General features: G+C 36.0%; 5 protein-coding genes and 1 non-coding gene across 6 annotated transcripts; 3 read left to right on the forward strand and 3 right to left on the reverse strand.

Annotated features, from left to right (window-relative positions):
* Window positions 1-945: 945 nt before the first annotated feature.
* Window positions 946-1,917, reverse strand: LOC18028327. The gene is made up of 2 exons (XM_006413575.2): window positions 1,473-1,917; window positions 946-1,028 (listed from the first exon to the last, which is right to left on the reverse strand). The coding sequence occupies exons 1-2, from the start codon at window positions 1,810-1,812 to the stop codon at window positions 946-948; spliced, it is 423 nt and encodes a 140-aa protein (XP_006413638.1). The 5' UTR covers window positions 1,813-1,917.
* A 1,143-nt stretch (window positions 1,918-3,060) lies between these two features.
* TRNAN-GUU lies at window positions 3,061-3,134 on the reverse strand. Its single transcript has one exon. It is a non-coding gene; the product is annotated as a tRNA-Asn (tRNA).
* Window positions 3,135-3,759: 625 nt separating this feature from the next.
* LOC18028328 (auxin-responsive protein SAUR36) lies at window positions 3,760-4,579 on the reverse strand. Its single transcript, XM_006413576.2, has one exon. It carries the CDS (start codon window positions 4,402-4,404, stop codon window positions 3,925-3,927), a length of 480 nt encoding a protein of 159 aa, XP_006413639.1. The 5' UTR covers window positions 4,405-4,579; the 3' UTR covers window positions 3,760-3,924.
* A 9,744-nt stretch (window positions 4,580-14,323) lies between these two features.
* LOC18028329 (protein INAPERTURATE POLLEN1) lies at window positions 14,324-15,169 on the forward strand. Its single transcript, XM_006413577.1, has one exon. The coding sequence runs from the start codon at window positions 14,324-14,326 to the stop codon at window positions 15,167-15,169; it is 846 nt and encodes a 281-aa protein (XP_006413640.1).
* Window positions 15,170-19,519: 4,350 nt separating this feature from the next.
* Window positions 19,520-22,874, forward strand: LOC18028330 (probable trehalose-phosphate phosphatase G). Its single transcript, XM_006413578.2, has 9 exons — window positions 19,520-19,726; window positions 20,533-20,590; window positions 20,679-21,093; window positions 21,194-21,334; window positions 21,443-21,514; window positions 21,619-21,747; window positions 21,840-22,076; window positions 22,163-22,396; window positions 22,565-22,874. Exons 3-9 carry the CDS (start codon window positions 20,839-20,841, stop codon window positions 22,625-22,627), a joined length of 1,131 nt encoding a protein of 376 aa, XP_006413641.1. The 5' UTR covers window positions 19,520-19,726; window positions 20,533-20,590; window positions 20,679-20,838; the 3' UTR covers window positions 22,628-22,874.
* Window positions 22,875-24,049: 1,175 nt separating this feature from the next.
* LOC18028331 (probable xyloglucan galactosyltransferase GT19) lies at window positions 24,050-25,651 on the forward strand. The gene has a single exon (XM_006413579.2). The coding sequence runs from the start codon at window positions 24,097-24,099 to the stop codon at window positions 25,417-25,419; it is 1,323 nt and encodes a 440-aa protein (XP_006413642.1). The 5' UTR covers window positions 24,050-24,096; the 3' UTR covers window positions 25,420-25,651.
* The last annotated feature ends 1,815 nt before the right edge of the window (window positions 25,652-27,466 follow it).

Consider the following 27,466-nt stretch of genomic DNA (forward strand, 5'->3'; position numbering starts at 1 on the left):
CAGACCTAAAAGTGGGTTTGAATATTACAGTAACGAAAATAAAATATATTTAAATGATCTGTACCAGAACGCTCTGCTGACAATTTGTAACGAAATGGAAATTTGGGGTGAAGCATTCGTGCCTAAGACGTGAGAACCACATTAACTGATTCAACCTGTGTTTTTTATACACATCGGTTTTTGGTTTTATTATTTCCTTTTTGGTCTCCTCGATTTGCAAGGAGGACGATTAACAGCTTACTAGTCTTTTTAATATCAAAATCACATCCGTCCAAAAAAAGCAATGGAAACGTCAAAAAAAAAAAATGACACATGCAGAAACGCTATTAGAATACTTTTTTTTTTTAGTTTTAATGTAGAAAAGTTGTTAGGACTGTTAAACTGGCAAAGCATGATTGGAATCTAAACACAAGATTATGGTGATTTTGAAGTGATTATAAATAGTTCTTAAGATATATAGGTATCTAGGAACCTTCTTCTTTTAGTTATTAGCACCACCGTGTGCCAACGTACGTGCATGTCCCTTGAGGGAGACTTTGACGTCCAAAACAAAACAAACAACAAAATTGATCATGGTTTGAAACCGTTTCTTTTATATCAACATTTTTTTTGACAGGTATCCGAGAACCGATATATACCTTGATTTATAGAAGAGCCGTATACTTTTTTTTAGTTTAAAATGTTTTTAGTGTGACTGACCAATAACCATAGTTAAAATCATATAGCATATTTTCAATAAATTTCGTAAAGATAATCCAACAATAATTTACAGACTCATAAGACTTCAGTAATCAATACAATCATTCAAATCAAATGGTTACAGAAGCAATTAACTATTTGTTCGAGTTGACAGATTTTAAAACAAACCAAAAGCCGGAAAAAAATACAAACCAAAAAAAGGAAGACCAATTACATAGAATTTGGTAGGTCCAAATAGAAAATGAATTAAAAAAACAGACTTGCAACCAAACCAAATAAACCCATTGATGCCGCAATCTTGTTCGTTGCTCCTCCGTTACCGTCTCCTCCTTCGCCACACAAAACCAAAACGATTAATCACCACAACGTTGTTTCAAATTGCACTTTAAGAATCTACAAAATCTAAAGGATTTTAAAATTACAACCTCGGCATCCCTTTATCGCCGATTCTAATTAATAAGCTTTGGAGTTTTTTTTAACATTTTTATACGAACATTTTCCAAATTTAATTTGGCGACAAAACTAATTTTTGATTTACAACTTCCGTTTAGTGTTTTATGAATTTACGGCATAATTATTTTCTTTTCAAATAATCGGAAATGAATGAACATAGTAGTTGCATTCTAAGTTATGTAACCATATAACAAAAGTAAAACTGGATTGGGGTTATGTAATTAATAACGTGCATCACTAAATCACAAGATTAAAACTTTAAAACTCTTATAATAACCACAACAACATAAAAAATGGGGGACAAATATTATAGTAGGTACCTTTGCAGGTGAATTTTTCTTGAACGCCACAGGTGGTGTGGACTACGTCGAAGAGAGCTTGCGTAAGGGTTGTGTTAGAAGGATGTGAAATGACATTGTCGCAGAGACAGGTCACTTGAAAATTGCTCGCCGATTCGAGATCCTTGCAGCATTCTTCGGATGGCTTTAAATCCCCCGATAAGTAGCAAATTTTGACTATGTCAGAGATCACCACCGCACACACTGGATCCAGTTTTGGCATCGTTTGTGCCTCTGTCCACCGGGGAGCGATCATAACCGCTAGAAACAGGACCACTGTTGCAACCGCAGATGCTGCCGGAACTTTGTTAGTGTAAGCCATGATGAATGATCGTTTGTATCTAAAGCCGGCAGAGACAAAAGGTTTAAAAATTTGTGTTTATTTTGAATGACTATTATTAGCTCGCTTTCCTGATTTAACGAATGTGACTTCTTCAAAAGTACATTACTGTCATATATAGAGTCTTAGAATGTACATTATTCATATAACTAATCGAAAATACTTCATAGTTATACTATTTTTGCTTTACATTGTTGACCAATTCTCTACGACTTTCTTAAACCTATACCCGTTGACATTGAATTTGTTCATTTATTCTGAGAATATATATATATATATAAAGAAAACATAACTTTCTATAAAAACAAAATTAACTCAGAATGGCCTGTATAAGTCATTAAAAAGTGGGCAATTTGCCAACTAACTATTAAAAAATTACTATGCTCATTTGCTCAACTTTTAATTTTATATTTTTTTATGTAAATATCCTTGTGTTGACATAAACCTTTTCACGGATAAAAAGTTGTTTATGGATACTGTTCATTACATTGAAGTTATCAAAACTTGAAAGTTTTTTGTTTTTAATTGTTTACAAGGTTTAGAAATTTTCACAAGTTTTTTAAATAAATTTTTTTTTTTTTTCTGTGATCATTGCCTCTTTTAGAAAAGAGTAGGCACGGTTTTGCTTGCACTAGCTAGATAAAACCATACAAGCGAATTGATCAAAGATAGTCTTGTTTTCTTTTCTTCTTTTTTTTTGTAAAGAGTGCTTTCTTAAGATAGTCTTGTTGTTTCAGTCTCATTCTTGCCTTTCTCGGAATCATTCAATTTCTTCAAAGTTGCTTGGTCCTTGGGTTACACATATTGGTCTGTACAAGCTCTCTGAAGGTTTCAATGGCAGGGAAAACACTTTTGTATTAAATCGACTAAAAACGATATCAGCCAACCTAAAAAAAAAGACGAAGATAGGTGCAAGAAAGAGTCAGATGAACTAATGAGCTTATGATCAAAGATATTGAGTGCCAATCCTTATTTTAGCAATCCAACAAGCAATCAATCAAGTGGTTTAGATCACAGTGCTAGGCAAAACTGGACAGCAATAATTCCATTCCTTCAAGTAAATACTCAAAATGATGATCTCTATGATATAATCTTGTCAAAGTCGTCATTCTTACATACTATAAGGGAATGTTTGTTTGGATTCAGGATCATGAGTGGTCTTTGTTGGATTCTGTTCTCTTTGGTTTATACGCGTGAAAAAAAGGTGAATTATATGAACAAAAATTTCTTCGCTAGAGGGAGAGGTCGAACCTCCGACCTTGTGGCTAACAGCTACACGCTCTAACCAACTGAGCTACCCCAGCTAAATGTCTACCAGTCGAATTATGACAAATTAAAGAATAACTAACTTGTATCTTATTTGAGGTCGATCAATTGTTATTCCGTCTAAAATCTTTGATTGAAATAAACTTAGAGAGCTACAACTTTATTAAGACTTATTGTTAAATCGTATTTTGTTTTCTTTTCAATCTACTAAATATGTAAATAATTTATATCTGAACCACAATTTTTTCCCCTAATAGTTGTACATCTGTTGAAGTGAACAATGGACTAATTACCAAATCACCATGAACCCCCTTGTTTAGCTTATAATTGATAATTACCACTTAAAAACAACGACAACAACATCCATAAGTTTTCTACCTATTGAAATTCCGGGACAACGATCTTTCATTTTTATCCTGGACTTGGTTTAGTTTGCTACATGTAATATCACAACAAACCCCATGTCCCCATGATACAAAAGAAATCTTGACCTACTCATGTTGGTAAGAGATATTTGAATTTGATACGTGATGGATACCATACAAATCCCTTTTGTGTAATAACAAATAAAACAACAAAGACATAGCTCTACACTGTATCCAGAATATAATGTATCCGTAATAAAATTTATGAACTTATTATAGTTTCATTACAAATCCGTATACATGTATTTGTAATCTGTATATAACCTATAAAGTTTAAACCGTATTTACACAAAGTGGAGGAAAGTCTACATCTTTCTTCTACTTGACATTTGACTCTCTTTTTCTCAGGTATAATGGAAAAAAAATATATAAATTTTTCTCCTTTTTATTGCAAGCAACAAAATTAGAGAATCTTGAAAGTCCGCTTCCGTCGGCAATGATCCCATGCGGCGATCCTCATCTGAACCTTCTCAAAATCCGAAACACGACAAGGTATCGTAATCCGACCCGGTTGATCAAACCCGTAAACCCGCTCCGCCTGCTCCAGCAACTCTCCGAACAGAGGATGGTTAAAGTAAATCACCGGAACCACCACGCGCCGCGTATCGTCGCCGGATTCTCCGACGTGAACCACCAAATGTCCCTTAGGAACAGCCGGCGGTTTCGGGTCGTTACCTAGCCGGGTCTGACCCGTTTTCTTTCCTCCGCACAGTCTATTGGCTCCACGACGGAGACACCGTGCTAAAGAGCAGATTTTTGGAACCGGGTTGAGAATCCCGGTCAGGCATTGTCGTTTCCCGGTTTGGATTCTTCTACTTCGGAGTATCCATTTGAAGATCTTGACGAATCTGTGACCGATCTTGAAACCTCTTAGCCTCTTCATGGTTGTTCAGATTCCGAGAAAACAGAGACCCAGAAAACAAAATGAAACCTTTTGGATAAATTACGACTAAAACTGCGTTTTCCGAAATGGGTTCAAAGTGGAGACGACGATTAGATTGAAAATATCGAAACTTTGATTTGCTATCTGTCTCTCTCTCTCTGTTTTGTGTTACAGTTCAAGATGAAAAAGAAGACTGAATTGATTATGGAAAATAGAGCAAAGCAACTTCTTTTTATAGCCTCTGAGGCGTGACTGTTGAACGGGTAATTTATGTGTGCGTGCGTGTATACATGTGCTGATGTGCATATTTGATGTATTGTTTTCCAAATTTAACATGTAACTAAAAGTCATTAATATAAAATCTGTTTTTTTTTTAAGTGAATATTTTTCATTTTTATGACTTTTAGATCATTGTCAATTATAGAAAGATTTTATTCATTGTAAGTTGTAACGAATGTCATCTAAGGAACATTGGATTTTACTTTTCGAAAAAAAAAAATTCCTCGTATCACGAGAAAATTACGATTGTCCATTTTCATTTGCTGTTTATGCACGAGGCTACTTTCAGTTAAGACCAAACTCTTATAATTCAAGAATACTTTGTCAAATGGTTGAATAAGAAAACTACATGATATTCACGATTTTATTATAATGTGAGAACAAATAAGTGACATTACGACGTTGGAAAACAAAAACACAAGGAAGAGGTTCCGAAACGATTATTTATTAGAAACCGGTGCTGGTTAGCACTCAAGTAGCATAATAATCACCGGTTAAGCTTATGGTTTTGGTGACCAGACCTTTTCGTATGGTGTCAATCATTAGTGAAAAGTCCAAGGCCAATCTCAATTAATATGCAAAGCCTATTCAAAGTCAATCTCAACTATTGTACGGTAATATGCAACTCAAGTATAGACCAAAAACTTTCGTTGTTGTTTCTTTTGTCACAAGTTTGTTGAATATAAACCTTAGAATGCATCAGCATGGTGTCAGTGATTCTATATATGCATATGTTTTGGATTACATAATTTTTTTACTCTTCTGAATTAACTTGAAAAGTCAAAAATATCGTAAGTACTTTTTGTTTGGTTAATATTGAAAGTGATGACCTGTTTTATATGTTCTTTTTTTGTTCAAAAAACTGTTATATGTTACACCATGGTACCGGAAAAATATTAAAATATAAAAACACCATGATTAAACACTAGTTAGTCAAAATTTAGGCTTACGCAAGTGAGTAAAAACATGTTTGTTGTTGCAATTGCATCTAGAGAATCCGATTTCAGCAAATTGTTATAATACTCATTTAATAATTTATGTGCTTAATATGTCATTTAGTGTACATGCACATATGGGTGTGTCTATCAGTCTATGTATATGGACTAATTAAGTCTTAGTCCAAATTTGGTGTTGGTAAGAAAACTCGATCTATACATTTAAAAAACAAAGGATAATAAAACGGCCATGTTTAAAGATATAGCCCGGATATGGAGATCAAACAAAAACCATCTACAGATATTTTTATTATTTCTAAGTAAAAAATATATATATAAATTATGAAAAGTTAATTTATAAAAAAAAACAAATGGAGGATGAATTAGAAGACAAAAGCCAAGCATGTGTGTAGGAGAGACATGGAGTGAGGATTTGGTCGGCAGTCGGCACGGCGCGTGTGATCTGCGTAACATGCTCCGGTTCACAGAAAGTGCTCTCTTTCTTTTTATCTTCAGAGTCATAATATTGCATTATGCTTTTAAAATATTATATGAAAGAGACATGTTTTGTGTAACCACTTCAACCAGACTGAGATTTCTTGTACCGAAATTCTGACTAGTTACACACTTTTTAATTGGTTACTTCTCTATATCTGATAGTAATCAATAGATAATTCGATACTGATCTATATAACCAAATAATTGAGCAAAATTATTAAACCAGTTTATGGTGGTCCATTGTAAATTTAGTTATGGTTGGTCATTGTAGAATATGGATATATGTATCAAATGAATGAATGACAAGAATATCCAACAATCTATAGTATTCGGATTATCTCGACTATGATCTATGATCTCGGTTACAAACAAGAAAAAAATATAAAACCAAAAAACAAGAAAAATAAAACTGTTTATTAAAAATCTTTTACAAAAGATTAAAAGTTGGTTGGTTGTCATAAAAAAACAAACTACGTACATTTAGAGAATTACCTTTACAAATTTGTTAGTAAACTTTACACACATCACTTTTCAGTATTGTTTTCTGGATCTATCTTTATCCAATGGGTAATGGTCAGTTTTCAACTCTTAAAGATTGTAAGATTTGTTCAGCAAGTTTTAATAAAAGTTGTAGATCATATATTAGACCTATTTCTGGATAAAAGGTGGTTAAACATATTATATTCATTACCATAATGTAAAAATCCAATGTATTACTTTGATGAAAAAAAGTTGTTTGGTAAGAAAAATATGAAACTGAAAAGAAAGAAATTGGGAGGCTTTATCCAAGGGAAGGATAGAAAGGAACAAATTTATGTACTTCTGTGTACCTAATTTTAAAACATTCGGTACAATACATCCGTGATGCATATGTTCTTCTTATCTTGTCATTTTTGTTCCCTTTAACTTCGAATCTCCAAATCCATTTTTGTAAAATATATAGAGACATGTAGCTAACGTGGATACGGTGGTTTTTATTTACTTCTTCTATTGGATAAATCATAGCTGAGTTGTTACATCACGTTTAAAGTTGAAACCACTTAAATTACGACCTATAATGCATGCGATTAATCTTGCAGTCTTATCGTAAGCTTAATGACTATTGTAAGAAGTTTACATCTGTATATGGTTTCGATATCGTTAATTCTAATGTAAGTTATGTAGCCTACCAGTCTTATTCAAATAATCTGATGCAGTATCGATATGTGAAAATAAAATACATAAATAATCATAATTAGCTTTTTATCCACCAAAAACGGAATAAAGATCTTGAGATATAAGCAAATAATCCAGGAGAAATATCTAGGTAACCAGGTCCTAAAATCCTCACATGATATGTAATAATTTTATGTCTTCAATAACTCAAGATGCAACTTTTGTTGATAGCGTCGAGTTCACAAAGACAACATGAAAAGATTATGAATTGCTCTGAATTGTATTGAGTTATTGATTTCAATGATCTCGAGTACATTATATAGCCAGTGATTTAACTTGGTCTCCAAGAATAGATAAGTGCAAATAAGGAAATCTAAGATACTTATTCCATTGTATTTCCTAATACTCCCCCTCAAGATGGTGAGTGTAGATCTCGAACTCCCATCTTGCGAAGTAAATAGCGGAACTGAACTCTGCCAAGAGCCTTGGTGAAAGAATCAGCAAGCTGTTCATTAGTCCTGACGAAGAATGGCTGCAACGAGCCGTCTTGGAAGGCGTCGCGAATGATATGACAATCATTTTTGATATGTTTTGTACGTTCGTGATATACCGGGTTCTTGAGGATCTTGAGAGCAGATTGGTTATCACAAAAGAAAGACACTGGTTCTGGATGCTTGATGTCGAACACAGGAAGGAGTTGCAGTAGCCATTGAATCTCAGAATGAGTAAAGGACATGGAGCGATATTCAGCTTCGGCAGACGACCTAGACACTGTGTTCTGTTTCTTTGTTTTCCAAGACACCGGAGAATCACCAAGCATGACGACATAACCGCTAAGAGAACGCCGAGTTAGCGGACAAGCTGACCAATCAGAGTCACAATAAGCGGAAACATGAAGGTCTGGTTTCGAGCTGAGGAGAATGCCCTGTCCAGCGGTACCTTTAAGGTAGCGAACCACTCGCAATGCTGCGTCCCAATGCTTCTGTCGTGGTTTGACCATGAACTGAGCAAGGAGATGAACAGCGTAACTCAAATCAGGGCGAGAGATACTCAAATAGACAAGGCGACCTACAAGTCTCTGATATCGCGAGGGATTGCAAAAATAAGAACCTTCATCTGTCGCAAGTTTATGGTTCTGTTCGACTGGTGTATCATAAGGTCGAGAACCGGACATACCACACTCTGTAACAATGTCGAGAGCGTACTTACGTTGAGAAACATAGATACCATCTTTGCCGCGAGAAATCTCTAGTCCAAGGAAGTATTTTAAAACTCCTAAATCTTTCATGTGAAAACATTGACTCATGTAGGCTTTAAACTTAGATATAAGAGTCGAGTCATTCCCACCAATAACCAGATCGTCTACGTATACGAGAACGTAAATGCAAGAAGATCCTCGAGTGTAATAGAAAAGTGAGTAATCTTTCTTATTCTGCTCGAAACCAAATTTTAATAGTGATGCGGATAGCTTAGCGAACCAACATCTCGGAGCCTGTTTAAGACCATAAAGCAATTTCTTGAGTTTATAGACTTTGTTCTTGTCTGCGGAAGAAAAACCAGGTGGAAGTTTCATATAAACTTCCTCGTCAAGATCCCCATGCAAGAACGCGTTGTGAACGTCCATCTGAAATACTTCCCAGTTTCTAGCGGCCGCGACTTTGAGAAAGACTCGCAGAGTCGTCATTTTAACGACGGGAGCGAACGTTTCACCGTAATCAGTCCCTGCTTCCTGTCGATTTCCCAGAACTACCAGACGGGCTTTATACCTCTCTAAAGTGCCATCCGATTTGAGTTTAATTTTAAACACCCATTTGCAACCAATGGCGTGCTTATTTGGTGGCAAATCTACAACATCCCAAGTTTCATTTAGTTCCAAAGCATGAACCTCATCTTTGGAAGCCAATCTCCAATGCTCATGTTTCATCGCTTCTTGAAAAGACTTTGGTTCGGTATAGGTGCTTACGGCTGAGAGAAACATTTGCTGCGAAGAAGAGAACTTGTCAAGAGTAACAAAATTAATAAGCGGATAGGGACACTTACTTGAGGACTTATGATCGGTGGATATTGTGGTGGAGTCGTGACAGGGTTTATCAGAGGTAGTCGCTGAATAAGTGACACAATCCTTGAGAAGAACAGATCTTGTTTTCTTGCGGTGACCACGACCCAATGGTTCGTCTGAGTGGCTTACACTAGTATCATCAGGTTGCGCGGCGTCGACAGGTTCCAAAATGGCTGGAGATTCGATGTTGTTATCACCAGTAAGTGGTGATACTGGATCAGACGGAGCAGAGGAAATAACCGGTAAGGAGGGTTCGAGGAGAGGAGGAGGTGAAATGAACTCCCCCTGTCGAGGGGCACCACTGGTCAAAGAACAATGATCTGGATATGGGAATATGTCTTCATGAAATATGATGTCGCGGGACACAAACTGTTTTTCGGTATGGAGATCAAATACCAACCAGCCCTTTTTTCCAAAAGGGTATCCGAGAAATATGCATCGTACACTACGGTCGTCAAACTTGTCATTAGATCGACGAACTGTGCGAACATAGCATATGCATCCAAAAGTTCTGATCTCATCATAAGAAGGAGGTTTGCCATAGAGGAGTTCATACGGTGTTTTACCGTGAAGAACAGCGGAGGGTGTGCAGTTGATTAGATAAGTAGCAGCTTGGACACTTTCACCCCAAAATCGTGTCGGAAGTTGTGCTTGGAATAACAAAGCACGAGCTACATTGAGAATATGACAATGTTTCCTCTCTGCGCGACCATTTTGCTGAGGAGTATCGACACATGATGTTTGGTGTGTGATACCATGTTCTGCGAAATATCCTCTCATGCAACTAAACTCTGTTCCGTTGTCTGTGCGTATAGTCTTGACCGTCTTTCCAAATTGACGAAGAATCCAGGCAAAAAAATTCTTAAGAATGATAGACACCGATGATTTTTCTGTCAACAGATGTGTCCATAGACCACAGGAATAGTCATCGACGATGGTGAGAAAATAGGTTGAGCCACAAGTCGATTTGGTTCGATAAGGGCCCCAAACATCGCAATGAATCAAAGAGAATAAATCGTCTGCTTTATTCATACTATCTGAAAATGGAACACGCGTTTGTTTTGCTCGGAAACAAATATCACAACATTCTTCTAAAACACCAATACTAGTTTTGAAAACACCAACATCTGAAAGTAGAGATAAAATCTTCTGTGAGGGATGTCCCATCCTGCGATGCCAAAGATCTCGTGTGTCAAGTTTCTGAATCTGATTTGCCTGAGGTAGAATAGAACCCGCAAGATGATAAACCCCATCACGCGCTTCACCCGCACCAATCAAAGTCCTCGAAGCTTGGTCCTGTATCACACAAAATCGCTTAGTAAAAATCACTGCACTGGCAATATCTTGTAACAGTTGAGCAACTGAAATCAGGGTAAGAGACAAATCGGGAGCATAGAAAACATGGTAAAATATAAGTTTTCCTCCTAACGACAAAGTTCCATGACGTGTAGCCCAAGTAACGTTGCCGTTAGGGAGCTGGATCGGACACGGTTCAATCCTCTGCAGGTGTGTGAGAAGATTGATGTCTCCGGTCATATGATGAGATGCTCCAGAATCTATTATCAAATCAAAACGACTTTGAACACCATATAAAATCAGTCGTTTAGTTTTACCAGTGAGCTTATCGGACGAGCTTGATTTTCGACTTTCAAGAAATTCTACCAAAGAACTCCACTGTGCTGAGGTGAGGTCTGGAATTCCACCACCAGCTTCATCACTTTTGTTTCCTCGAGGAGCGGCTGCAGTGTTTGCCTGATGCGACAAACCGCGACCTCCACGAGTTCCACGGCCTCGAGAAGATCCACGTCCACCGCGGGAGCTCGATCCTCATCCTGAAGTTGTAGAAGTCGCAGGCGTTTGTTCGTACCACTCCGGATAGCCAATGATTTTGAAGCATTGACTTTTCTCATGCCCGACACGTCCACAATGAGAGCAGACAAGAGATTGTTTAGATACAGCGGCAGCGGCGGAAGTTGCAGAGAAACCAATGGTACCGATCTTCTCTTGTACAGCAGTAGAGTTGATGTGTCGTTCTTCTTGTATGATTTGGGAATAGGCACTATCAAGAGTCAACTCGTGGATCCTTGTCAGGAGATTTGATCGAGTAGTTCCAAACTTCTGTGTGGAGAGTCCCATGAGAAATTGATGAATTTGAAGCTGGTCTTGTTTTTGTTGATACGTCTGCATCGATTTGCAGTTCGACTGACCGCAACAGCAAGAGAAACCTTTGTTAACATCAGCAAGGGTATCCCAAATTATTTTGAGACGCGCAAAGTAATCTTCTACGGTATCTCCATCTTGTTTACACGCCGAAAGATCAGAGTGCAGCTGATGTTCTTTGGTTCCGTCGCTGCTAGAGTATCGAGTCTTGATGCCTGTCCACATAACCGAGGCATCATTAACCAAGGAGATCGACGAGCGAAGCTTGGGCTCCATGCTCGCATAAAGCCAACCGATGATCATGGAGTTAACCATGTCCCATCGTTCAGCGTCGTCGCCGGAGGACGGTCGTGTTAGGGTTCCGTCGAGAAAACCCATCTTGCGTTTGGTGCGCATAGCATTGATGAAGAGCTTGGACCATCTTTCGTAATTAGCACCGTCCAAAAGGATCGGTGTTTGCACATGCCCAGTACTATCAGTGGTGTTAAGGTAGTACGGGGAGATGAGGGGAGTTTCGCCGGTAGAGGCTGAAGGCTCTGCAAGCTGCCGAGTCGTATCGTCGCCGGTCATTGGTGACAATTCGGAAAAAAATTTGTGTTTAGGGTTTTTTTTTTTTTTCGAGAGCTAGGTTACAGGCCAAAGGGAGGCTCTGATACCATGAAAAGATTATGAATTGCTCTGAATTGTATTGTGTTATTGATTTCAATGATCTCGAGTACATTATATAGCCAGTGATTTAGCTTGGTCTCCAAGAATAGATAAGTGCAAATAAGGAAATCTAAGATACTCTAGATTGTATGAGAATATCCCATTGTATTTCCTAATACAACATGACTTAATTATTTGTAAATAATTAGTTGTGTAAATAACTTAATACTACTAAATAGACCACATGAATCCTCCCGAGCCGACCGAGTAAAGATTGAAATAACGACGAATTTAAATATATGATTTTAAATGGGGGAGTTGGGGACCATTGCACGAAATAAGTTTTGATATAACAATTTGATGTATTATCCAAGATTCAATTGTTTTTCTGATGTAACTACTATGTAAGTAGATTAAATTTCAAATGGAAACCAAACTACGATCGCTTTAACATTTATTTATGTTAAATGCTTTGTAATACTCCCTCTATTCAGAATTATTTGATGTTTTAGAAGGTTTTTTTTGTTCAGAATTATTTGATGTTTTCACTTTTCAATGCAAAATTTAATGAATTTTTATAGTTTTTGACCTTTTATATTCTGCAGATTGTTTTCTTATTGGCTGAATGATATTTAAATGAATTATAAATAATATTTTTAGTATAGGAAAAATAAAAATTAAATAAATCTTTAAACTGTGTGCAAAAACCTTAAACATCAAATAATTCTGAACAGAGGGAGTATATTTTAAATTATATGTCTAAACATGAAAAGACAGTCGTTTATAGGTGTTCAAATAATTATGTATTTTTTGCTTACAGTTTATGTCGTTAGCTTGGGAGTCGGGAGAGTATACTTGATTAAAATTTGCTGGATCGCAAACAACACTTCCTATGAACAAATTATGAGAAATTGTTACATGTTACTTTTTTATGTTTGTGTTAAAATTCTAAAATATATCATTAATTAGAATTTTGATTCTACGATATAAGAAGACATTTTTCAAGAAACTGTGATGAACATATAGATATAATGTGGCAATCAGCACTGTAACTATTAAACGATATGTACAAGACAAAAAAAAAATACCAAAAGCGAAAGACTAAGGTTAGTAAAACGTCAGATATGTTTGGGGACAAGAAGACAATATGATCAAATGAAAATTGAGATGAGATGAGATTTTCCAAATTTTCTTAACTAGTTGTTAATCCACCAATCACGGATCTTATTGTTTTGCTGCTAAATCTATAACCATGTTCCTTATCCTTTTGACATATTCTGAATTGAATTTTATAATCGCTACAATCCAACACCAAACTAGTTAACTGATAATTAATAATTATACATCATTCATCAATTACTATTGGTATGATAAGATTCGTTTATGTCATATAATTTAGTTTAATGATCCTTCAAAGTAATGTAGTATCATCGAACTATCAATTAACTTGATTTCAGGAAATGAACAACTTATCATTTTTCTTTATCATTTATCAGGAAAGATTTTCTATCACAATAAAGCTCATTTGAGCTTAATCAATCTATTCTTATTTTGAATCTTCCAACATGATATGAGAGTTTCAATCCAAAGAAACTAAGAGCTAAAAATATTTCGATTATATCATAAAAAGATGAGACAGAGAGAGAGAGAGTTTGGTGGGCTTCTATCTTCTCTAGGTTACCTTCTCTATCTTGATGTTTATTACACTCATTTATATATCTATCTGGTTAGGAACCTTAATTACATTGACAAAATAAAAATGGGCTTTATAAACATGGGTTTGTTTACTTGTTTGGTGGGCTTTTCATGTGCGTGCCTTCTTATCTTCTGAACAAAAAGACGATCTGATAGGTCACAAAAAAGTATGAACAAGAAGAAAGAGGAGAAGTGAAAAAAATATTAGCTCAAAATTAGGTATTCTTGTGAATGAAAAAAAAACCATATACAGTACTCTTTTTAAAGCTTTTCCATGTTTACGGCGTCGTTTTAGTATCGCGCGTAAACGCTTCAACGCTCTCTAAAATGTTTGTGAGAATCAGTTAAGTTTCCAATTAAACGGAATCATTTACATCGCCTTTCCCTCCAAAAACAGAGCGACCTTTTATAATAAAAACCCTCAAAGAAAATCTTCAGAAACAAATCCTCCATTGTTGTCTCTCTCTCTGCTCTCCAAAGAAAGAAAAAAATGCCTTTCTCTCTCTTCTCCCGCAAGAAACCCACTCGCCGGTTCAACGAATTCTACGCCGACTGGTCCAAAACCCTAACCGAGAACTGCCTCCCTCTCCTCCGTCAATCCCTCTCCTCCGCCGCTTCCGCCTCCGTCCTCTCCTCCAACGTAGACCACGTCCTCCGCCACTTAGTTCTCTACTACGAAACCCTAGATCTCGCCGCCGATCCCAACACCGTCCCTTACCTCCTCTTCCCTTCCTGGCGCAACTCCCTCGAGACTCCTTTCCTCTTCCTCGGCGATATCCATCCTTACCTCCTCACTAACCTCCTCCGCTCTTTCATCGATCGAGAGAATCAAGATTCCGACGACGACGAAAATTCTCTCCGCCTGATTCAAGATCAACCGTTGAAGATCGCCACCGCGTGGAAAGACCCGTCGGACGAGCTGGTGACGAGGATTGATCAGATCGAGTGTACGATGAGGCTTATGGTCCCTGTTCTGATGGATCGTATGAGGAAAGCTCAGAGAAGCTTCGTGTCTCGTGTCTCGGAGAATTGGGTCTCGTCGTACCAGGCGGGAAAGAAGAAGAAGACGGTTACGGCGGTTCCGGTTTCGGCGGCGTCGGTGGATGAGGCGGCGAAGGTGGAGATGGAGGAGCTTGTGAGTATCTTTGTTGATGCGAATAGGTTGAGGAAGAGTGTGATCATGGACATTGTTGGAGCTACGAGCGAGCATCAGGGTGCTCTGTTTCTTGAAGGTTTGTGCCAGTTTCTTGTTGGGTTTAAAGATCAGCTTCTTCTTCAAGATTTCGAGGTCGTTGCACACATGCACTGCCCAATTGACTCGAGATTGATTCCTTAGGTTAGGGATTTGATTAGTGTTGTTGAAAAGTTGAAGAATTTCTCTTGATTCAGTCATGGAGAAACAGAGTGATTTTTCTGGCTAAAATGTCAATTTTCTTTTTGGATTTTGCCCGGTTATGTTACAGATTACATTTTGTTAGAGACGTTCAAAGCTGGTTATCATCCGGTTAAGGTTGTAAAGGTTGTGATTTGTATAAATAATATGGCCTGGTTTTTGTTTTTTTCACTTTTTTCAGAGAAATGTAGTGTAACTTTTTTTAGCTAGGCCTATACATTAAATTTAAAAAAAATAAACTCGTTAGGTTCAGAGTTGCTTCTTAGAATTGGAATTATATTGCTCAAAGACTCTTTTTGTTTGGTTTTCCTTCCATTTGAATGAATATGGTTAAACCAAATTTTGGAATCTAATTGTAGATGCGTCAATGGGCCCATAAATGGCAGAGCTGAGAAACATTATCAAGCCCGTAGGCCTAGAACTCTATAGACTTGTATCTAACTTTATATGTCCTCTTTTTTTTTTTGAAACTCTCTGTCCAATACTACTAATTAATAGTTTAGCCAAATAATGTAGATAGGCAAAGTAGGCAGAGTGAGAGAACTTTAAATGTATTAGAAAACAATCAAGAGTCAAAATAAAAATCATAGTTTGAAGTCGATTTGAATTATTCATCTTAAACGTGTCGTACAATAAAACTTGCTAGAGTTAGGTTTGTTTTTGTTTATTTTAAGCACTCATTCAAACAGTTTGATTATCCTGAGCTAATTTGACGTTTACATGGTTTCAAACGCTAAAAATGCGGGCAAAATCTTCAAAAATTATATTTTAATAAACATAAAGATTTTGATAATAACGTCGGCGTCGACCAACCAAATAGTCTCTCCCTAAGACTAAACGAGGGTGTTAATTAATTGGATGTTATATATAGAGTGATAGAGAGCTTTCAACCGTTTTGAAATTATCAAATGATTAAATGCCTAATACAAAGAAGAAAGAAATTATCAAATGCTCATGCATTATATAGTAATATAAACATGGCCTGGCTAAACTGGTCATATATTATAAGAAACACGACTTATTCTCGATGATTTGTTGAATCTATTAGTGCTTATCACTTCTTCCCATTTCTTAAACGAGCAACATGCTTCCTCTATTGTTAGCTGGTTAAATCCAATATAATATTCAAAATGATGTTTTTTTACATTGTTTTTAAATTTCAAAAATGTTGTTCACATGATGTAGTACGATTTAAATTCGGTGGACTGATGATGAAGGATTTTTAATTAGAGACTTAAAATAAAGAAGAAAAAAAAACTCAATAAAAAAGTCACGTAGCATGTGTAATATGTATTATGAGCTAGTTGTTTCTTTCTTTCTTTGAGCAAAGTATTATGAGTTGTTTCTATCGATAAACTAGTACAAGTGGATCCTAATTCGTGAATATAGGATCTTGTTATTAATCAAAGTTCATGGTCATATATACAATCGAATTAATTTTGCTAACTGTTTTTAATATCCTATATATGTGGTTACAAGTTCATGATAACATTTTATACACAAATTTGTAGATTATACTAACTATGCGGTTACAAATTCATAATACAATAAGCAAATTAATAATACAAATTCTTAACTGTATGTTGTTACGAAATCATAATACATATAAGTCATCTGCGAGAAATAAGATATACAAACTATGTATTTTTATAATCCTGTAATGCAAGATATATATATATATATATATCATAGTGAATGTAATTACATTGGGACATATACCATGTATACTGTATATGTAGTCGTGAGGATACGTGGAAACACATATGCAGATGACTTATATGTTAATTATCATATGTAATATTGTCTTATCATTTATCATTTTGTGGACATGTGGAGATTGACAAATTAGCTTATAGGAGTGGTCGGCACACATGATGTTTTTCATTATTGAATCAACATTTTCTTTTATATTTTGCCAAACCAAGTACGACTGTACCAGCAATACCAACAAAGAAAAAAGGTTACTACAGGCTGTTTTATCTGTATTATAATAATAATAACAATAATTTCCAGAAACTAAAAGAGAGAAGAAAAGTGACTGTGATTCGGTTTACATTGCAATGTCGGAAGAACAAAGGAGTAAGAGGATCTTATTAATATATATTTTTGAAAATAACAAAATTCCATATATTAATCAAATTCCATCACAAACTTACATGGAGGAAAATAAATTATAGTTTATACTTTTTACAAAAACAAAAAAATCGATACGAATATTTAGACGTCGATATTACAACTAGCTTAAAAAATCAAACACCGACTAAAGATTTTGGCCAGACTAATTATTCCTTGGTCATCTTCATTAAATCCAAACAATCGATTTCAAAAGTTGCTAATAAAATTTATTTTCAATAAATCAAAACACTATCCACACAAAAGCTTGTCAATTTTAACAAATTAATATGTATGTATACGGCGCTACAATATTCATATACATTGAATCTTGAAAATATAGTAAAAACACTAATTGAATGTATAGTTTAGAGAGATTGCATGACAGAACATATTACATGTTCTCGTTGTAGTGTATGTATTATGCACTCGCACGTAACTTTCGATATTTCTTAGAAAAATATATATCATTCGTACATATAAACTGAGCCTCTCTCATATATCTTCTCAGAACATTAAATTTGCTTCATTCAAATATTTATCTAACACAAAAAAATTGTCTATAAATGGAGACTCGAGAAGGTACGCGAATGCGATTCATCGATCTGTCAAAGACTGAAATGTTCTTCCTTGTAACATCGAAACAAAAAAAAACCCGATATTTGTATATTTCCTTGTCAAATTAAATTCAAGATTTTGTCATTATTTAGTTGTCATCATGGCGTCAGCGTATAGTTGTGACTCGTCAATCGTCATAGGTGCATCGCAGGATACACGTGGCGAACCTTCTAAAGCTTGTTACAAGATAAAACAAAATTTAGCAGTGTTACTTTTTTTAATCGAGAAATTGCAATTGAGCTCGGTCAAAATAGTTCTCCAACACCATTATTTTATAGATTTCCAAATTGATTATATTGAAATATTTTTTTCTGTTAGCTCCACCACCGATAAAGTGACAACAAATCCCAGCCGTTTATTCAGTTTAAGGACCCACTTTACAACTCAAACTTCTATTGGTCATTTAATTATGAGTAATTATGGGTCCCGTGATTTTAACTCTCCATCAGCTAACACCGTTAAGTAATCATCGTTAACTTTTAATAAACCCAATTTATCCTCAACAACTTTACACATATTTAACCTCAGCATCCTCGTCATTCTATCATTCATTTTTCATCATACTTGATCAGAATCTGATACATTTTCAGTAGATAATAGAAAAATGTGTTGGGTATGTGTCAATCTGAATTTGGTTGAATGTCTAAATAATTGGCCAACGTTGTAAACAAAGGCAATGATATAATCAGATAATGTCCTGGAAAAAGACAGCAGAACTAGAAAAAGCCAGTTCCTTTTGTTTGGGCCCATTAAGGCCCAACTAACACGTGGTTACGTCACCATTTCAAATTTAACACGTGGCGCCAACTCTTTTTTCAACTCTCTTGACTCGTATCCACGTGTCCGTTCACGAACCAGCTCGTTTTTAGGTAACAAACAAACTAACAAAAACTAACGTCCGCCTTACGGTTTGTGAATTTATTATGTTTTGTTTTGGGTCTCGATTTATATTTATTGCAGTAACTATTTAGTCAACACGGTTTGTTAATTTAATGTTATTCTTTTCTTTTTTTAGCTCTTTTTCGAAATGTTTTACAGGAAATGAGCAATTTAGAAAAGTTATATATGGTAGCTAAGACGGCTGCTTCATGATCTTTATTACATAAATTAACGACCTAATTCGTTTGGTCAATTAAAAAAACTATTCTATAAATAATGGAATATACCATCATATGAAACGTAAATGACTTGCAAAACAATTTTGAGCATTGAATACATCAAAGATTCCACCCCCAAAAAAATTTGTTGAATGTAGAAAACAAACGAATCTGACTAATGACGAAACTCATGAATAATATAGTCTTTAATTTTATTTAGGGAAGCTAATAAGAAAATTAACGTGGTCTTGGTCGTCCAAAAGAATAATAATTAAGGACAAAATTAAACGAGGCGATGGCAAACAGGTAAATAAGTCAAACAGAGGCGGTGTTTTCGATATTTAAGAACAGCTTAATATCCTTGTTAACCACGTCTCTCTCTCTCTCTCTCTCTGTCTCTTTGAGAGACAAAAACATTTTTTTTTTTGAGAGAAACGGACTCTATAAATACGAAAGCCCATCTCCTTCATTTTCTCCCTTCCTCTCCTTCGTTTCCTCCTAAATTTCCGCATTTTTCGTATCCTCTTTCAGTTTTTAGGGTTTTCCATAAGAAAAAAATCCCAAATCTCCTTTCTCAATCCCTAAGATTCTGTTTCCGAAAGGAGAAAATCAACATTACTCTACGAGATTTTTTTTTCCCCTGCCTGCTCAGTGTATACAGCTTTTGAGTCAGGTTTGAAATCTAAAAATCGACTCTTTTGTTTTTGTCCCCACTCTGATTCCTGAATTGTTTTGTATAGCGTTTGGTTTTTACAGTCTTTTTGCTTCGATCCAGGTTTAGGTTTGTTGTTGAGATTTTTTCTGATTTACGTCTTTCTTATCGAGATTTCTGGATCTCCTGCGTTTTTTTATCCGTTTCAGTTTTCGTTGATTGATAAATTTTGTCTTTTTCGTTGTCTCCATTGAATATTGCCCACTCTGTGTTTGAATTGAGCTCTGTTCTTTAGAGACTACCTAACAACATTAATTTCTGCAAAATTTTGTTTTAGAGTTCGATGTAAATAGCCCAAATTCTGTTGTGTTTCAGTGAATATATTTATTTATCTATCTTTTAATAGGAAAATTGAAATTAGAGACTAATCTGACATGTTTGGAACAATTTGAGTGATGAAGCTATAAGTTTTTTTGTCGGTAGCCTTATTAATATTAGTTGCTTGTCATATAGAAAGGCAGTTGAAAATTTCGGTACTTGTCAAAATCAGTGGCTCCTTTTCTCTAGTATCATTAAACAACAATTAAGACGATTAGGTAAAAACAAATAGGAAGAGATCAAAAAACATAACTTGCGTGTTGACTTTATGATGTTCTGCCTTTACTGCGTTAAAGAACATGCAAAAGCTCTTTTTTTATTGATCCTCCTCTGTAATGAATCACCCAAAAGAAGTAACGTCTACGATTTTACATTGTCTTGTTACGTTTATCGTTGATCCAAGAAATATAATTTCTCAGTATGATTTACTCGATTTTTTGTTTGTACAGGTTTGTGTTTAAAGCTCAAGATCTGTCTGAGAGTATTTGAAGATTGAGAGATGATAAGGTATTGTAAAGAGTATAGCTTTCTGGTTTTGATATTCTTACAATTAGCTTTCAGTTTTCTAAGTATTGGGCTTTGTGGTCAATTTCAGTGCTCAGCAAACCTCCTTTTAATGGACTGTTTACCAACAAGCAGTGACAAGAAAACATTGAAAAAGTGGTTTTTCATTGACAAAAGAGTTGGATAAAAGAGAAAAAAGTGTTTTAGAAGAGCCATCGAATTTCTTGTGTGAAGCATTTTATTGAAGTTTGATGGATATGAAGATAAACAAGACGCCCCCTGTTCTTACTGACTCTGCACCAGTCAATAAATCAAGACTCGGATCCTCTTTGCCTTCAGGAAGATTCATGATGAATTCGAGGAAGAAGATCCCTAAACTCGACGATGTTAGATCCAATGGTTGGTTGGACGCAATGATTTCCTCTTCACCACCACGTAAGAGGCTAGTCAAGGATTTCAACATCGAGATTGCTCCTGAAGATGATTTTTCTCAACGAGCCTGGATGGTAAAATACACAATATCTCATCTTTTCATTCAAAAATGTTTTTTCATCTCTCTATTGTTTTCTCAGCCCTCACCACTTGTATCTTTTAAAATCTGGACAGCTCAAGTATCCTTCAGCGATTACTTCCTTTGGGCATATCGCAGCTCAAGCAAAGAACAAGAAGATAGCTGTGTTTCTTGATTATGACGGAACACTTTCCCCAATAGTCGATGACCCTGATCGTGCCATCATGTCTGATGCGGTAAGAGCCAAAACCCCTTTGTTTTTTTTGGACATGTTAAATTATGCTCTCTGGTCTTAAACACAAAAGGCTAAGTGTTTGCTCTCTCTCTCTCTCTATCTCTCTCAGATGCGTGCTGCTGTTAAAGACGTGGCCAAGTACTTCCCTACAGCAATAATTAGTGGTAGAAGCCGTGACAAGGTGAAACTCTTAAACCATTTATTTAACTGTATCAGCACAGTAATACAGATTTAACCAAAGTTGAAACGGTAATAACAGTTTTGAGTTTGCTCATCATGTGCCAGGTCTATGAATTGGTAGGACTAACCGAACTTTATTACGCGGGTAGTCATGGGATGGACATAATGACTCCTTCAAATCTAAATGGGTCCCCTGAAGAAGACACCAACTGTATAAAATCAACTGACCAACAGGTGAAAAATTCATTACCTCTTTTCATATCTCACTTTCATATGTAATAGATGATCAACTCTTTTAAATCCTTTATTCCTTTTCTTTAAAATAGGGTGAAGAGGTAAACCTCTTTCAGCCTGCGAAAGAGTTCATACCCGTCATCGAAGAGGTATATAGAACCCTCGTTGAGATAACTAAATGCATCAAAGGTGCAAAGGTAGAGAACCACAAGTTTTGTGCCTCTGTACATTACCGTAATGTTGACGAGAAGGACTGGCCAATCGTTGCTCAACGAGTTCATGACCACCTGAAACAGTACCCTCGTCTGCGTCTAACTCACGGGAGAAAGGTACCTACTTTGAACGGCTCTGTTTTGATATTCAATCCACAAGCCTTTAAACACAGTTAATGACTTGGTTTTGTTGATATGATCAGGTTTTAGAGGTTCGTCCTGTGATCGAGTGGAACAAAGGAAAAGCAGTCGAGTTTCTTTTGGAATCTCTCGGATTAAGTAACAATGATGATTTCCTGCCAATCTTCATCGGAGATGACAAAACCGATGAAGATGCATTCAAGGTACTGAGGGAGAAGAAGCAAGGATTTGGAATATTGGTATCGTCTGTGCCAAAAGAAAGCAATGCATTCTACTCTCTTAGAGACCCCTCTGAGGTACAAATTATATAAGCTATGCATTACACACTTCATGTGTCTTTAGCTTTCAACAGCGTAGAACACATTATGAGAAGTATTTTTAGTCTCAAATCATCATATGTGTTATGTTATAACTTATATGTAAATTTGTAATGTGAGTTTAATTGGAAATTAATGGTGTTGCAGGTGAAGAAGTTTCTCAAGACTTTGGTGAAATGGGGGAAGATGGAAAACGCTACAAGTTTTTGATAATTGTGTAGGACAGAATCAAAAGCTTCATTCTCTTGCTGCTTTCCATTTTTTTTTGCCTTTTAGTTTTTTTTTCCTTATTAACAGTTTCTGCTTTTATATCTTAATAATTTTATCATTTTTCCATATTATCCATAAATTAAGCTGTATTAAAAATTTTAACTTTATCATTTATATATTTCACAATTTTCTCGAGGGAATTACCTTGAACTCATATTTTGTTATCTTTTACTCCTTCTGTTTCACAAAGAGTGTCGTTTTAAGGTTTTATTTTTGTTTCACTCTTCGTTTTATATTTTCAATGCAAAATTTTAAATAATATTTTAGTTTTAATCTTATTAATTTAATATATTTATTAGATGAAAACAAATTATTTAATGTATTAATAAGAGACAAATCTGTACTTTTAATAATTTTCTTAATATGTGTGAAAAATGTCTGACATTCTTTGTGAAACGGAGGGAGTATGATAATAGTTATGTTCTATCTAAAATGGTATCTAAATTGAATCCTCAGTTCATATGATCTTCTCTATTTCAGATTAGAATTTCAAACTGTGTCTTAAAAGAAAACTGAAGCTAAAAAACTTTAAAATCTTGTACAGAAAGCAAAAGTGACTCAACTAATCCTCTTTTACACTATTTTGCTAGAGAGTTTAACCTTTATATGCATCACCAATTCTGATAGGATACTGAACCGAATGATAAAAGGTGGTGAACTTTTTTCCGTAGCAAATCACCCGTAACGTTAGAGATATGTAAAACATATAACTTCAAAATATCAACACCTTCTACTTCAACAAGCGCCATGAAAAGAGACTCAAACTATTGGAGACGAACCTGAGTATTTAAACCCAGCAAGAAGTTGACATAAAGCTTCAAGAAACAGAGCCGGTTGGAGCTCCGTCGTGGATTTAACAATGTCTGTGATCACATCCATCCTTAAGCGATCCGCATCAGCGAAGATAACTCACAAGATCATAAGGTCGTCGCTCTGTTTTGGAGGGAAGGCAATATAACTGAATTCGTTTAATTAAAACCAAATCGAATCTCATAAACTTTATTCGGTTCGGTTGAATCACAAGAACCATACCAATTTAATCCCGGTTTTAATTTTACTTGTTTTCTTATTTTAGGAATCCAAATCCAATTATTGAACACACAAATAACCCATCTTCCCCGTTAGATTCGTCTTTAGATATGAAAGTTTACTTTTTAAGAAAAATGAGTCTAGGACTCAAATATTACCTCAAATTCCCTAATCAAGAACAAAATACCCAGAAAAGACCTTGGTTTGAGTCTTTAGCGGGGTTATTTTGTTATTTAGAAATAATGATGCCTTCAATTAAAGCATTTTAATATATAGTATAGGGACGTGTTTCTGTAATTACCTTAAACTATTCCTACAATTAATAAACAGAGAGAGAAAAAAAGGAAACCACCACTCTCACTCCGACAACCTCCATAACTATGGCTTCCAAATCCACCGTCACAGCATTGACCATCATCTTCTTCTTCTTCTTCTTCATCGAGCCTAATGTTTCACAGCAAATCTCAACCGTCGATTCGGAATGCGCCGGCCGTTGGATCCACATCCGTACACTCCCTTCTCGATTCAACCTCGATCTTCTCTCAACTTGCAATCGCTACCCAATCACCGACGATCTCTGCCCTTACTTATCCAACCACGGTCTCGGCCCAAAAACCCATACCCGTACCCGAAGCTGGTATCGAACAGACCCGCTTCTTCTCGAACTCATTTTCCACCGTCGGATCCTCGAATATCCATGTCTCACACCCGACCCGAATCTCGCCTCCGCCGTCTATCTCCCTTACTACGCCGGAATCGATTCTCTCCGTTACCTTTACGGACCCGACGTGAACTCCAGCGCTGATCACGGGTCGGATCTTCTCGAGTTTCTGACCCGAGACTCGCCTGAGATCTGGTCTCGCCGCTCGGGTCACGACCATTTCCTCGTCATGGCCCGACCCGCTTGGGATTTCTCTCAGCCGTTGACCGTTGACCCTCCCATTTGGGGAACTTCGTTCCTCGAACGACCCGAGTTCTTCAATCTCACCGCGTTAACGCTTGAATCGCGTTTCTGGCCGTGGCAGGAGCAAGCGGTTCCTTATCCGACGTCGTTTCACCCACACAGCTTGCCGTTTTTGGAATCGTGGATCCGGAGAGTCCGTCGCTCACGGCGAACCTCTTTAATGCTATTCGCCGGCGGAGGAGGAACCTCCTCTTCTCCGAATATCCGTCGTAGCATCCGGTTAGAGTGTACCAGCACGAACGTAACCGGAACCGAACCGGAGATCTCTTCCGATTTCGGCAAAATCTGCGATTTCGTCGATTGCTCGAACGGGATCTGCGAGCACGATCCGATCCGATTCATGAGACCGATGCTGCAATCTTCGTTTTGCTTGCAGCCGCCGGGAGATACTCCGACTAGGAAGGCGACGTTCGACGGAATCATCGCCGGATGCATCCCGGTGTTTTTCGAAGACCAGACGGCGAAAATGCAGTACCGGTGGCATTTACCGGAGGAAGAATTCTCGGAGTTCTCGGTGACGATCCCGAAGGAAGACGTGGTTTTCAGGGGAGTGAGTATCGCAGACGTGTTGATGAAGATACCGAGAGAAGAAGTCGAGAGGATGAGGGAGAGAGTGATAGAGATGATGCCTAGAGTAATGTATAGAAGACATGGTTCTTCAATGGGGTTGATGAATAAGAAAGATGCTGTTGATATCGCCATTGATGGAGTTTTGCACAAGATCAATTCTAGAGTTTGATCACACGTTAAAATACAGGTATTTATCATGTTGTTTGTTGTTCTTGTTTAATAGTTAATTCTGTTGGAATTTATTGTAACTATAGTTTAGTTGAGAAGATTTTACATTAACCTCAAATCATATATTTTGTATGTTGGATACGAAATCTCAATGAGGTTTTGTTGGTTAGTAGTATTAGTTGTTAAAATCTGTAATGAATGATAAGTTTCAGGGGATTTTTACCCTTCTTTATCCATTTGGTTCTTGGATCATTTTTTTAAAAAATTGGTTTATTCTTATAACTAGTCTATGAAGATTTCTTGTTTGTGTAACATCCCTAAGAGAACTCCATTGGACTTGGACTATAGTAACCACAGATCGAATTCCTTTGTTAGTATATATTTAACAGTTGATGGATGTTTAAAAAAATGAATTGATAAATATGGTTTAGGGGATTTCTCTAATCAGATTGTCCTTCGATCATTGGTGATCTCTGTAATAGTTTTGGTAGATCTTGGACCGAAGAGGATCGAGTTGTGTTGTGAGGAGAATCCTTCACCAGCAACACCGAGCAATTAAACCAACATTCCTTGGTTCTCTCTTTTGTTATCTCAAACGCATCAAATTTACATTAGAACATTTCCACCGAGTCCTATACTCGGCGGCTTACCGGAACAAAGACACAATATGCTAGATTACAAACATCATTTTTTTTTTTTTTGCATTTTGCATGCACTTGTGTAAAAGCCAAATACAGTAGGCCGAAGACTAGTAGTAGATAATGCCAAAGCTATAATTCCCCCCAATAATGAACCCATTTACCCATTTGGGCCTGTTATGTTTAGGTTGCCTGTCTTTTTTTTTTTTTTTTTTTTTTTTTGGTTTTGGTTTTAATATCAAAAAAACATATGCACGTAAAGAAAAGTTTACATATGGGAGCATATGTTAACTTTGGAGCTACCTCTATGGAGATTAATAAGGCGCTCAATCAACCCAAAGGAGTGGCCGGCTGTTGTAGAACTTCCGAGTTTTACAAAGAAGTTGAAGAACCAAACCTCATTGGTATATATAATCTTAATGAAGCTTCCCTCTTGCAACAAAAAAATGAGCCATTTAAATTGCGAAAAGTGTAGTTGATCATCTTTGTCTTATGTAGTTCAAGGTTGTCCACGTTGGCTTAAGGATGTAGTTGGTCCTCTGTTTTTGTCTTCCTTGCTTAGCCTCTCTGGTTTTGTTTTTGCTTTGATAGATTAGATGGGACAAAAAACACATATGCACGCAATGTATAAGAGAATCTTTTTACATATTAAGTAGATTTTGTAATCTTCATAACCAAAAACAAACAAAAAACAAAATTTGTAATCTCATATAGAAAATTGTAAAAAAAAATTATGTCTTTCTTTGTATTCAAGTACTTTAGAATGACAAAAAATATATTCTTAATCTTTAAACTAAGATTGATTACTCAAATTGATTTCAGTTATCAAAAATTAATTTAAAATACGTATGTAGTGACAAATATTTTTCATTCTCCCTCTGTCCTCTCATGAATCCGGTCAATACTCAATATTTTATAATTTTATTGTTTCATTAAACTAAATAAATCATATGGCATAAAATTGACAGAAAAAGAATAATATTGCAGGAACAAGACTTTTTCGCAAGGAAAAAGACTTTAAAGATGTGAAAAGGAGAGGAAAACAAAACAAAGTTAGTGGGAAGACTAATGGGTAATGGCGCACAACTAACACTCGTCCACAAAAATTTATGAGATTGTCCAATTGATTCGACCGATTATAGTACACTCCACAATCTATTACTATCAATTAACCACTTTCTTTTGTCCTTTTGTTTTTGATTAATTAATCGATACCTTGTTTTCATCCCATTTCCAAAATTTAATTTGAGCTTTTCGTTTAAGATCTAGTATGTTTTTGATAAGTTAGTTTTTCGCCCATAACAGCTTTAAATTTTAGGGAGAAAATAACTTTTTTCAATGTACATTGTGGGTTTATCTTTATATTTATGTACGTATATCAATATGTATTAAGTAATAACATATTCTTCT

This window comes from Eutrema salsugineum, unplaced genomic scaffold, assembly GCF_000478725.1.
Source record: "Eutrema salsugineum unplaced genomic scaffold, Eutsalg1_0 scaffold_1, whole genome shotgun sequence".
In the NCBI taxonomy this organism is placed as follows: Eukaryota; Viridiplantae; Streptophyta; class Magnoliopsida; order Brassicales; family Brassicaceae; genus Eutrema; species Eutrema salsugineum.

Coding starts and splice junctions, on each gene's coding strand:
- LOC18028329 (XM_006413577.1), top strand. CDS start 14,324: ATGCCTTTCTCTCTCTTCTCCCGCAAGAAACCCACTCGCCGGTTCAAC.
- LOC18028328 (XM_006413576.2), bottom strand. CDS start 4,404: ATGAAGAGGCTAAGAGGTTTCAAGATCGGTCACAGATTCGTCAAGATC.
- LOC18028330 (XM_006413578.2), top strand. CDS start 20,839: ATGGATATGAAGATAAACAAGACGCCCCCTGTTCTTACTGACTCTGCA. Junction 22,077..22,162: donor GTCTAACTCACGGGAGAAAG/GTACCTACTTTG, acceptor TGATATGATCAG/GTTTTAGAGGTTCGTCCTGT. Junction 22,397..22,564: donor CTCTTAGAGACCCCTCTGAG/GTACAAATTATA, acceptor ATGGTGTTGCAG/GTGAAGAAGTTTCTCAAGAC.
- LOC18028327 (XM_006413575.2), bottom strand. CDS start 1,812: ATGGCTTACACTAACAAAGTTCCGGCAGCATCTGCGGTTGCAACAGTG. Junction 1,029..1,472: donor AGAAAAATTCACCTGCAAAG/GTACCTACTATA, acceptor TGTGTGGCGAAG/GAGGAGACGGTAACGGAGGA.
- LOC18028331 (XM_006413579.2), top strand. CDS start 24,097: ATGGCTTCCAAATCCACCGTCACAGCATTGACCATCATCTTCTTCTTC.